The sequence below is a fragment of the Corvus kubaryi genome, unplaced genomic scaffold (genome assembly GCF_017639235.1).
Source record: "Corvus kubaryi isolate FWS band 111438036 unplaced genomic scaffold, C.kubaryi_AGA036_p1.0 66, whole genome shotgun sequence".
In the NCBI taxonomy this organism is placed as follows: Eukaryota; Metazoa; Chordata; class Aves; order Passeriformes; family Corvidae; genus Corvus; species Corvus kubaryi.
The window spans coordinates 28144383-28156569 of record NW_024582054.1 but is presented as its reverse complement, the minus strand read 5'-3'; the positions used below and the strand labels follow the sequence as shown (position 1 = coordinate 28156569).

The following is a 12187-nucleotide window of genomic DNA, read 5'->3' as shown; positions in this document are numbered from 1 at the left end:
CAGTAATATTTTTAGAGGTAAAGCTCTAACTATAAACATTATCCAGTGTGAGCAGCCACCCCAAATTCCACACTGTAGCTGTTCCACTTCAGTTTTATTGCCCACAGTTGCTATAGAATTGACGGTAGGTAGAGGTCTCTCCTTTAGCCATCAAACTTAGCAAGGTGTCCTAACTTCACACAGAGACCCAAAGGAATACAAGTAAGGGGAGCTGTATTTACACATCCCTTGTGTGTCCTTGACCACAAACAGGCCATTCTCTGAGTTTCAGTCTCTGCTATCAGATGCTTCCTGATCCGTGACCGATACAGGAATTGCCACAGTTGTAACCAGCCTGTACTCCACTGATGTGACCTTTGAGGTGCTTTATGGAAAACAAAAGCACACGTGCCAGCTTTGTAAGCTTGTTACTGTGGAAATTCCCTTGCAAACTCCACCATTCATGCCACACCCCTAGAACTCTTGGCACCTCTAGAGCTCTAGCAGTTAGATTTGAAGAAAACTGGGTGGCTTGACCTTTGCAGATCAATGATGTTAAGATTCTCATTTTTCCAAAGGGGAAGGACTGGGCTAAACAATCTTGTATCTGTTATGCAACACATCTCCTTATATGAGCAAGAATGGAAAAAAAACAAAACAAAGACATCTAAGTTCAAACAGGGATGCAGTGTAGGATGCAGAAGGAAGGGAAGAGATGAGGACATCAGCCTAACTACATGCTGGAGCATGGTGCACAGACCCCAAAGTTTTCACTGACAGAAGGTGGCCATTTGCCAAGAACAACACATGTTTATCTTTCCTCTGGTTAAATCCTTGGCAGCAGCAGCCTGGAGCTCTGAGCAGCACTGCAGACTTGCCTGCTGAACAACACCCTTTGCTGATTTTTGGCAAGCTGTCATTTACCCCCATCAGCCCAACCACTGGTACTTCTGTTCCCTCCTGCCCAAAGTGACTTCCAACTAAAAAATTGAGCACTTCCACAGTGCTATGTCTGTCTGTCTGCTGTGGCATCCTCATATGGACATGGTTTACCTGGCACGCCAACATGGTTTTCCACACAGCGGATGTAATTCTGGGCCTTGGGTGGGAGGTCCTCCCATTTTCGTGCTCCAGTTGTGTCACTCTTCCACCCAGGCATTGTTTCATACTCTACTTCCACCTTCTGTAGTATCTCCTGGTTAGCTGTGGGAGAACCATTTTTGTCACAGTTGATTTTGGCTCCTCTGCCTTAAGAGGACATACCTATGGCTTGTGACCAATAAAATCTTTTGACAACATTTAAAATCTGATACATGAGGAAACAGTGTTTTTACTGGTTTGTTCATTCATTCACTCCTTTATTCTTAATTTAGATTAAGTTCTGATACTTAGGAAGATAAATCTGATTCAAGAGGATCCAGGAATGCAGTTTCCCCTTCCAAAAACTGTAGAATGTACTCTACGCTGTCAACATGGAGTCAACAACAACACTACAGTATTATTTTTGAGGAAATAAGATTTTTTGAGGTTTACAGGACTTCCACTTTTTGGTTCAGATTTGCACAGAATAAAACAGTAGACAAGGCATTACTGTCTCAGAGAGTTTTATCTTTATGGAACAAGGTTAAATCAGTCTTGTGAAAACCTCTGATGTCTACAAGCTTTTCCCCACTGGAATTCTCATTGTGTCCATAGCCAGGAACCACCAAGACTGGTGGGAAAGCTGGCTGCTGCCAGCCTACTCCGTGCCTCTAGAATCTCCCATAGCTCAACAGACCCAACCTCTTTTCTTGGCAGAGACTGTTACACATATCTTGAAAACATCATTAATGTAAAACAGTTACTTATTATTCCATCTAAAAAGTGTTAATGTGAATCATTATTGAGGGGGCAATATATATTTTTATTAACCACAGTGTTGTTGCTGTTAATAAAGCTTAATAAAGCCATCCAGAAGCAGCTTTATTCTGCTTGTTTCCATTTCATTTTTGCACAGCTTTTATTTCAATTTTGCTTCATTAAATGCTATTGCCAATGATACACAGTCACTGACTCGAGTCTTGCTGATTTTCAGATCCCTGATTTTGCCAATAAAAAATCTAATGGGACAACCCATAGAGGCCCTAACACAAGATTTTATTTGCTCTTAAGTTCTTGCCATTGTACACAGATGCATGGTGAATGGAAAATGCCAATTAATGGTACAGCCATCTTTATACAGATACTGCAGCTCCATAAATTGCCACAGGATGTCTAGTGAAAAAGAAATCAAATCTGATTTTAAAAAGCAAACAGTCTTTCCCAGGAGGTGTGGCTTAACAGGCAGGAAAGATAAAAATGAACATAGAGGTTTAACAACTTACCTGGAAAATATGGAATTCTTTTTCCACCCAATTTGTAGGCAACACCAATTTTAATTTCATCAAGGACATCAAGAATATCCAGTTTTGTTAATGCCAAACTGCACAAAAAACATCAGTTAGTTACATACATGATGAATCTCCTCTTTAATATTTTCCATCTTTTTTTTTATCCCTTTCACAAATCCTGCTCAGGCAGCCCAGCCAGCAGAAACACAAAAATGTATTAGACTATGAACATTGTTAACTGAATTCATGCTTCTGGGATGAATACTTGACTGAGTTACTACGAGACATTTACAAATGCTTGGCTGCTCACACAAGTGCACAGTGTTCAGCTCAGTGCATGAAAATGCACTCTGACTCTGGAAAGCAGCACCTGCTGGGCCTGGTTTGGGTGGGTATGACACTTGACATCACTGACAGTGACTATTTCTGTTACTCCTACTGATTCACAGCAACTGTCTGACAGACTTATTTACTAAATTATACTTTTATAACAGAACAAGCATAATCTGGTTACTAAAATCACATCTGCAGTTCATTAAGATGGATCCCATCTTGACTTTCAGTGCCTGGGCCGTGCTGTCAATTTAATGAACCTTATTAATTTTGTGAATGAACATACTGGAAGACAAAAATGGAACCTCAAGAAGACACTGCAGTATTCATTGATCTGAATAAAACTGCATTTTAAAACTAGTAAAATTCTCCAGAACAATATTTTAGACGTTGCCTGGCAAAAATCTGAGCAGCTAAGGATTTAGACAGGTACGTGCATAATAGTCCAGGCTGTATGTGCTCAGTAAGTATGTGATGAATGAAAGGATTAAATGAAGAGACTTTCTGGGAAAGAAGCACCATAGAGCCAGTTCTTCAAGTTTTTTAATCTACCCATGTTTTTTAGCTGTCACAGTTATCAGAGCTGGCATAGTTTTGTTGATAGGAGTGCAGTAATTGTATAGAACTGAAATGGAAGGGAACCTAATGCCTTCCTAAAGCTATTTTCACATAAACTAGAGCAGTGTAAGTTAAAACAAAACATAAATCCAAGTAAAAGAAAAAATCCAAACTTAAAAATCCTTCTGATAAATTAATGAACAAGACCATTGTTACTTTGTAACATTAGTAGCATAAACAATATTAAATTACGTCTCAGTCTATAATATATTAAAATGCTCAGGGTCATGTGTTTGCATATATGGACAAGTTTGCCTGAATGCATCAACCAAGGAAGCCACTCGGTCCCAAAGAAAATAAAACTCAGCCCATTAAAAGCAGAATTTATAACACAATATTTGACTACACCTTTCTAAGTAAATGAACCTCTAGGAACTGGAATGAAAGCTGTGCCAGTCGCTGTACCCTTGTGTCATCCCATTTATCTCACTTATCAAGGCAGTGGTTCCAAATGATGCAGAATTAGTCGTACAAGTAGGATCCATTAGAGTCAACCAAGCTCAAACCCAAAAGGTTTTAGACCACGGCACAAGTCAGTATGAAAGCACTGGATCAAAAACACTAGAGCAAACTGTTAGAAAACCAATATATTGATCCAATCTACACTGGCCATCTGATGAAAACAAAGTGAAAACATGTACCAAAAAAATCACTCCTCTCATGTTGTAAAACCACTTAATTTGAAAAAAAAAGTCAAAGGAATTAGATTATTATTAGCATTAAGACAATTCTCAGTTGCCCACTGTGCATTATTGTACTGCTTAAAACGTAACACTTTACTGGACTTATATTAATGTTACCTACATATTTATTCTGCGAAGCACAAAATTATCACTTCCAAATGTAGCGCAAAATCTTTGATGCTTACGCAGTGAATCCGTTGATCATATGAGCATATTTCAAAATGACAAGATCTAACCAGCCACAACGCCTCTTTCTGCCCGTAGTTACTCCCCACTCGTGGCCACGGGACTGTAAAAGATCTCCAATTTCCTACAATAAGACAGAGACAATGCTGATGGGCGCTTCACTGAAAACATGGCTGGAAAACAAATACAAACAAATATAGATGGATAGCAAGAAAAATATGGTTGTTCCAATTTCAAAGCTATTTTTCAGGGAAAAAAAGATTGCTAGGAGAGGACTAAGGCAGAGAAGAAATCCCCTCATGCAGAGGATTTTTGTATTGCAATCACTAGCATTTCAAATCACGTATTTAATATGACTTTCATGTTCCAAGGAGAGACTTTTCTTCCTTCTTCATCCAACAGGAAGATTTCCTTGACAGTTCAGTCCTTTATAAAATTTTGTTTGCATTTACTTTCTTCATCTGGTCTTCTGACATCTTTTGGTTTTGGGTACAAGACTGTAAATGCTTGGGACAAGACCAATGCTTGTACAATGTCTAGGTCAAAACAGCAGCAGGGCGCCATGCCTAGGGCTCCTCGGTTCTACCACAGTATGAGACTGCCAGCTGCTCCATTCAGACTGGCAGTGTCTATATTGTGGTAAAAATAAAGAAGGAAGAAACTTTATGTTCATGGTTTATAAACCCAAAGGATACCAACAACTCATCTGAGCCATTAGAAAAAGATTTTAGCAACTAAATCCTTAAATTAGATTCGGAACACTGACCTAGAGATTGCTGTGTGCATAGCTCATAATCAATACCCTGAGCTTTCTAGCTTCTTGATAATGAAAATACAGTGGACAGTTTAAAACAATCAAAACCTCTCCCGTTCTTTTTACCAACCCATTTGTGCATGACTGGCTGATGCACACACCACATTTATTCTATAAATCACCCAGAACACAGGCTGTTAAGCGCAGAAGTTGTTCTTGTAATTTAAGCTCTTCTGGGATGCACTGACAGCTCCAGTCCACAACAAACTCTCACCACTGAAACACACCTAATGATGTTATATAAGATGATGAAATCTATTTTCACACTGGTCATTACAACAGAAGTGTGGTCACTGCAATGTAACATCATCACACTCGTGTTTCTCTCCTCTGATGTAAAATACCTTAAGTTCATAATGTAATTCTCCTCTCTTCACAAGTGTGATTGCTCAGCATTACTATTACCGTGTTTATTTATCAGTGGAATAACCCTTACCCCATTCCACTGACTGTTACTTGTTGCCAGCTGTGTATATCACATTTGTAACATTAAACCTACATTGATCTGCTCGGTGGGGAAGGCCCCGATGCCCACACGGGTGGTGTAAGCCTTCACCACGCCGTACACGTCACCCACGTGCTGCGGGGGAATGCCGAGCCCGGTGCACACACCGCCCACGGTGCAGTTCGAGGAGGTCACGAAAGGATACGTGCCTGTCAGAAAAACACAACAGCACAGCCCTCTGTCAGCAATGGTAATAAACAAAGACTGATTTTCCTTCATCAGTTCAAGGAAGGTTTTCACTTCTATGTTTGGCTTTAAAGGTAAATTGGAACAGCAGAAAAAAGGGAGGCAAATTCTTTTTATTACGTGTCATTCATCCTTTGCAACTTTCACTGAGGATTGCCCACAAGGGAGAAATTCAAAAGCTTCTCAATACTACCTCCATTAGGCACGGGATCTATTATAGGGTGCTGCTGCTGTGTAAAGCTTTTTTTCAATGTTCTGCGTATCACAGGAGGTATTTCCACTACATTCATGGAGAGCCTGGTGTAAAGGTCACAGTCTGACAGTCCCATTGCTCTGCAGAAGTGGCTCTGAGTATCTGCCATGAATTGTCTAAGTCTTAAGAGGTTACTCATGATCTCTACACTGTGACTCTGGATTGGAGAATCTCTTCAGTCCTTAACTTTTTCTTCACTGATTTAATTAGACTTTTGGTAAGAAAGCAGAGCAGAGACCAACTGTAGCAGCAAGACTTAGAGGTTGCCACACCAGTTTAATCCTCCTCCCATGGCAAAGGAATTACCTAAGCAGCACTGCAATGAGTGCCTGGATTGTTTGGAAATGTGCACACATATTTAAGAGTAATCAAGACAAGAATATCTGAAGTGAAATTTCAGCTGCACTGGAATAAACTTCAGTAAAAATCAATATTTAAACCCTAAGCACTTAATCCTGTTAATGATACAATCTCTGTCTTAATGAGCTTTACTTCTGGGAGATCTGTTCCTATTAAGGAAAGACTATTTTGTTTCTCTGTTTTCCTGCTGTTTGCAAAGTCAGTATAAACACAAATCAAAATAAAACTAATCAAAATAAAACTGATCTCTTAGGAGTTAAGCTGAGTTTAGAATATAACTTACCAAAGTCAATATCAAGTAATGCTGCATTGGCTCCTTCAACAAGGATCTTCTTTGGGGAGCCATGAAGAGCTTCATACATAAAATACACACCATCTCGAATCATGGGTCTTATTTTTTCAGCATATCCCTGCAAATTGAGCACAAATGTCAGCTTCCCCAGACAATGGCTGGAAGCAGGCAACATTGTGTTCACTTTTGAAAGACAAAACATACAGATAAGTCTAAGCAGCCAGCCTCAATAACTGTGCTTTCCTGAAAAATACAACCATTAGCTTATACTCCATTCAATCTATTGAACCACTCATATAAGAAAACATGACTTATTATGGCATTAGAATGCTGTAATTTCTGTACCATTTCTGTTCACAGAGATGTGCTATGCCTACTGATTTTTTTTGCTATAATCCTTAGATAGTGTGTCTATAGTCTAGACACACTCAGAATGGGACTTAGAGCTAGTCCAAGCAACAAAAGAAAAACATGTTACTCCTTTTGAATATTATAAAATATCTTCAGGGTGTCAGCTCTGAAAAAGTATGAGACAAAACTTGGGAAAGGTAAGAGATATTTTTTAACATCCTCTTTTCTTACACGTTCATGAAAGCTGTTTTACCAGTGGCTCTGTTGGATTTATTTGTAAAAAGACAATTTTCTTGTAATACCAGGATCTTGAAACATGTTTCCACAAACAATTCTTCAGTAAGCATGGAAGTCCCACTGACAGACTAGACACTAAATATAAAGTCATCACCCTGCATTGTCTTGACTACTTTGATACAACATTCAAAAAAGTAAAATATTATACAAGAATGAAATCCTCCACAGAGTTTACATTAATGTCTACAATAAGAGAGAACATTCTACTACAAAGCATGGCTACTGTTTATTAAAAGCTTTTATAATAATGAGCATATGCATTTTTCATCTAAATGAGCTCAGTAACTGCTATGTCTGGTACACTTCATTTTTACTTTTTAAAATTAAAATAAATATTGCAAGTGGTAAATCCTTACCTTTAGCTTTTTCAGTTGTCCTTCTATATCAATTTCCAATGTTGGAAACATTGACTTGTATTGTTGTGCCAGGTTTTTAAATCTGTAAAATATCGAAATTGTAACTGTGAGGAACAGAGTCACAGAATCACAGAACCTTTGGGCAAGAATTCAGTTTATATTAGGCACAGTATATACTGAAAGCGATAGTGAGAAAATGCCCAGGACTCTGACACCTCAACCAGTGCATTTCCCAATGTTCAAAATTATATTTTAAATGATGAGAAACTCTGTGAAGTACAGGAAATACACACACACACATTCGTCCTAATTTTCTTCTCCTTCTAGACAATTTATATACAAAATTCAGACACATATTTAAAAACATCTCCTTAAAAGCAAATCTGTCAGGCAAAATGTATCACTCTTAAACATAATATTTAGAAATGAAATGAAAATAGGTGTACCTTGAAGAAAATTCATCAAAGTCAGAGAGGAGGTCACAAATCCGAAGGCCTGTTCGTGCAGCTTTGGAAGAATATGTTGGTCCAATCCCCTTTTTCGTTGTGCCAATGCTAAATAAAAAGAAACACCCCCTCACTACGTATAAATACAGGCAAAAATATACTTTATGCCAAGTAATTTTGTCAAAGCTCTTCACTATATGATATATTGGGCAGGAGGTCTGAGACATAACAAGATATTAAAGTTCTATGATAATAAATATATAGCAACTTTCAGGCTTTGCACTAGTATTCCTAATATTCATGGTATTCAGTAAAGCATGAGGCCTTGAGTCTGGCTGACAGTTTGTTCACTAACATAAGCAGGAACAGAACAGAGTCACAGAATTAGTAACATCAACAAGGCTCTTTAGAGATACATTTCATTTCTGTTTTCCAAAATTACACTGATTTTCCAAATTTATTAGCTATTAATGAAATGAGGGTGTTGAAAATATTTACTTTTTGCCTTCTTGTGCTTGACGTTGCACTTCCTGGAGCCCATCTACTGCCTGGTGAAAGTCAAACACTGCAGTGGAAAATCAAACGGATATAGTGAGAGAAAAAAGGAGAAAAATATTCTTTAAATCACAGACATCCATAATCTCAAGACAAAGTGCCTTTGCTGTCACTGACAGTGCACAGGCCTCCTCAAGTGAAAACAGAGCGAGTATTCCTTGAACACTGTGAAAACATGTAAAACATCACTCTTCAGTGGACACAGATTCCATTACTATGCTTCAGATTGCACAACATAAGAAGCTGTGTTAGATCTAATACATAACTGCTCTGAGGAATAGTAATTTAATTTAGCATCATGAACTAAGCAATCATTTGAGAGGGCTTTTTCCCCTTCAATCAGCACTTACCTATATGTGCTCTATCTGATATAATCAGTCTTTTCTCCCAGTCTTTTAAACCTGTCAAAAGATGAAGAAAGGTAGGATTTCAGCTGTGCTGATTGGTCAAACTTTAACATTGGCTTTTACTTTTTCTATATCTTTCTGCTAGTTTATATGGCTTCTTGTTAAGATAACTAGACAAAATGGATAAACCACAAGACAATATCAAATATCAGCAATGTTTCTGTTGAGAAACTTTTCTCATTTTTGACTTACCAGCTTTCTCATTTTGATATGGGCACAGATACTTGTTTTTAATGCCTGAATGCTGTGGCTTACACAATATTCTTTAAGGAAATATTCTTGTTTAACTTGCTACACAATACATCACTTAAACTCCATTTGTGCCTCAGAAAATGGAGAATTTTTATATAGAAACATAAAACAATCTAAGAAGTAGAGGACCTCGGAAGGTCATAGGGCCTAAAGCCTTGCTCAGAACCGAGTTTATATTTGGGCGCATAAACTCTGGCTTAAATCATCCCTATTTGAGGTCAAAGGAAGCTTAGCACACACTTTAGGATTTACTTTCCACCTAAGGTGGCATTGAATGCCATAAAACTCCATAAAACCCATGAAAAGACTGTTTTTGAAAATATGTCCAAAGACTACCATACATTTCAACATTTTAAATACTATTCCCTCATTTAAAATCCAGGATGTTATTACTGCACTGAATACTTATGGTCTGAAACAACAGCTTACAAAAATCCTCAACCTGGCTGCCAATATAAAGGTAGGTTAAAAATTACTTGATACAAACCTTTCTTTTCATTCTTTTCAGCTTCTTCAAATAGGCCTGGTAAATGTATAACCACTCCATTACCTTTGGGAACATAAATGATTTATTTTAAAGCAAGGAATAAAATACTCATTTTTAGGATGTAAGGTCTCTAAACACTTGCTGTCTAAAATTTTATTGAAAAAGTAAAACTAAATTTCACACAAAGTGATCTTGAGAACTTCTTGGATAAATCCTGATTTGGGGTAAGCAGCTACTAGGCTGCTAAACTGAGGAAAACCAGAGCTGGCTTGTTTCAGGCATGAACGCCAGGCTGCTGCACAGCCAGCTGAGGTAAGCGGATTCTTGTCTTTGTTTATGGTGGACTTTGCCCTACAACTTCAGCCTCAATTGTTCACAGGGAAAAGCTCAAAGAAGTCTCTGGCCTTACCACACTGACAAGCCTGTGTGAAAATATTTAAATCTTCTTCAATATTCAGGTATTTGTTTTAAATTCAGGTCAAATTAGTGCTGTAATACATTAGCAATGCCTTTCCCTGGCTTGTGAGCTACAAAACAGAACCCACAAGAGATAAAGAGCAGTACTGGTGAGACAGGGAGGATTAGTGATGCAGTGGGCTGGAAACAGCTGCTGCCTCCTTCTTGGGAATGTCAGAAATATATGCAAGAGCCTGTCTCAGCCTAAATTTAGCATAAATCAAGTTAAAGTCGTTAGTAATTGACAAGGGAGTAAATAGGAAAGCAAGACAACACACCATATTTAGCTGAGAGAAAAAATACGTTTAATAGATTTCAGTCATCCACTTGGAAATTATTAAATGGAACAAAATGAAACTCCATGACTCACTAGAACTTACACTCATTTCTCTCTGAAAGAATCAAAACTTTGGACAAGAGGCTTAAATTTTCCTGCTATGTAAAAACAAGTTTAATGTCCAGTGAATGATGCAAATCTTTTTATGATGCCATCTGCATCAAATATCTTTATAGCAGAATACATCATCACCCTAAGCAGCTGGTGATGTGAACAAAAAGTGGACTGGATGATGACCTAAGTAGAGCCCTGCTTTTTGGGGCCTATTTCTAGGAAGTCAGCAAAGAGATGTCAGACATAATTAGCTAAGTCCTACCATTTGTGTGCTCAAAGAATAGCACAGATATTTCTGAAACTACAAAAAGAGACTGCAAGTAGAGGGTGGGGCCCAAACTTTACCATAAAGTATAAGAAGGAACAACATGATAAGATGTTCTTGCTTTCAGTTTTCTAACAGTGGAAACTAAGCTGACACTGAAAGTAGAGTAACTCTTCATGTTAAAGCAGCAGTCAAGCAGCCGAAGCCAAAGCAAATCTGACTGAGAGCCATGTTTTTACTTTCTTGTTACTATAAAACAGTTGCAGCTATCCACTACACAATGTCATTTTTTATAATAAGTTCCAAAAATGTCTTACCAATAAAAGAAATTGCCTTTTGATTAATGATGCCACTAGGAAACAGGTGAAAATCATATTCTTTCCCATCGACAACCACAGTATGTCCTGCATTATTCCCACCCTGCAAGAGAAAGAAACACATGAAGAATAATGGTCTAAACTGTCAGCAGATGACGTGGCAAGACCATCTTTTTTTACTTATACATGTCTTTGGTCACTGCTTTCTCCACCTCATAGTTTCCTAACATGGTGTAGCATCGTAAAAATGGCTCAGACAGGACAGTGAGGGGGTTAAAGGAGTTCAGCAGGACTCGGTAGAATTATGAAGCAGAAGGACACCATGGAGTCAAGGCAGGGCTACGGCAGAGCAGGAATTAATACAGGAGTGGTGGCATAAGCTAGAAGAGAACTGAAACTTTCTGGGAAAAAAACCCGGAATTAACTACCACCCTTGGAGTCCTGTCACTGACATGCCTACACGAGCTTATCCTTTTTTAGGCATCTTCTGTACATGGATGTTTCCTTGAGTTTAAGTCCAGTATTTCCCTTTGAATGGAAGCTCTTCCCATCTGCCCAACCACAAACAGCTACTGCTTCTCTTGGGGTTCAAGAGAGAGGTTCTTTGTCATGTTGGAAGAATGTGCAGACTTTGCAGCTTCACTAAATGGCCTTGTCAGTCACAGAATATCCTGAGTTTGAAGGGACCCACAAGGATCATCGAAGTCCAGCTCCTGGCCCTGCAAAGGACCACCCCAGAAAATGGTTAAGGGATGATCTTCCCAGCTACCACCACCACCATTGTATGGAGTCAGCTACAATTCATGACTTACATAGCTATCTACCAGAACTGAGAATAGGAGCTGGTATTGTCCTTACTAAAGTGCTTTTCCACAAACAGCTTTAAAAGAGAATGATGTGACAACACACAAACTTGGAAAGAGGTGAGCAAATCAAGGTCATGAGTTGATTTGACCAGAAACATTAAGAGTTTTAAAAATTAAAGATCCAGTTTACTCAGCAGGCTTAGTGTATTTTCCTGCTGCGTCT

At 38.4% G+C, this 12187-nt stretch overlaps 1 protein-coding gene across 1 annotated transcript in view; it reads right to left on the bottom strand.

Moving 5' to 3' along the window:
• The window catches only part of ADSS1 (adenylosuccinate synthase 1), a 28112-nt gene that overhangs the window by 3746 nt on the left and 12179 nt on the right, over window positions 1–12187 (bottom strand). The window contains exons 2-12 of the mRNA XM_042047475.1: window positions 11159–11261; window positions 9730–9792; window positions 8934–8984; window positions 8527–8593; window positions 8029–8136; window positions 7583–7664; window positions 6570–6696; window positions 5482–5636; window positions 4168–4292; window positions 2343–2440; window positions 1033–1182 (exon numbers count right to left, since the gene is read on the bottom strand). Coding sequence (XP_041903409.1) covers window positions 1033–1182; window positions 2343–2440; window positions 4168–4292; window positions 5482–5636; window positions 6570–6696; window positions 7583–7664; window positions 8029–8136; window positions 8527–8593; window positions 8934–8984; window positions 9730–9792; window positions 11159–11261 — 1129 coding nt within the window. The remainder of the gene's footprint in view (window positions 1–1032; window positions 1183–2342; window positions 2441–4167; window positions 4293–5481; window positions 5637–6569; window positions 6697–7582; window positions 7665–8028; window positions 8137–8526; window positions 8594–8933; window positions 8985–9729; window positions 9793–11158; window positions 11262–12187) is intronic.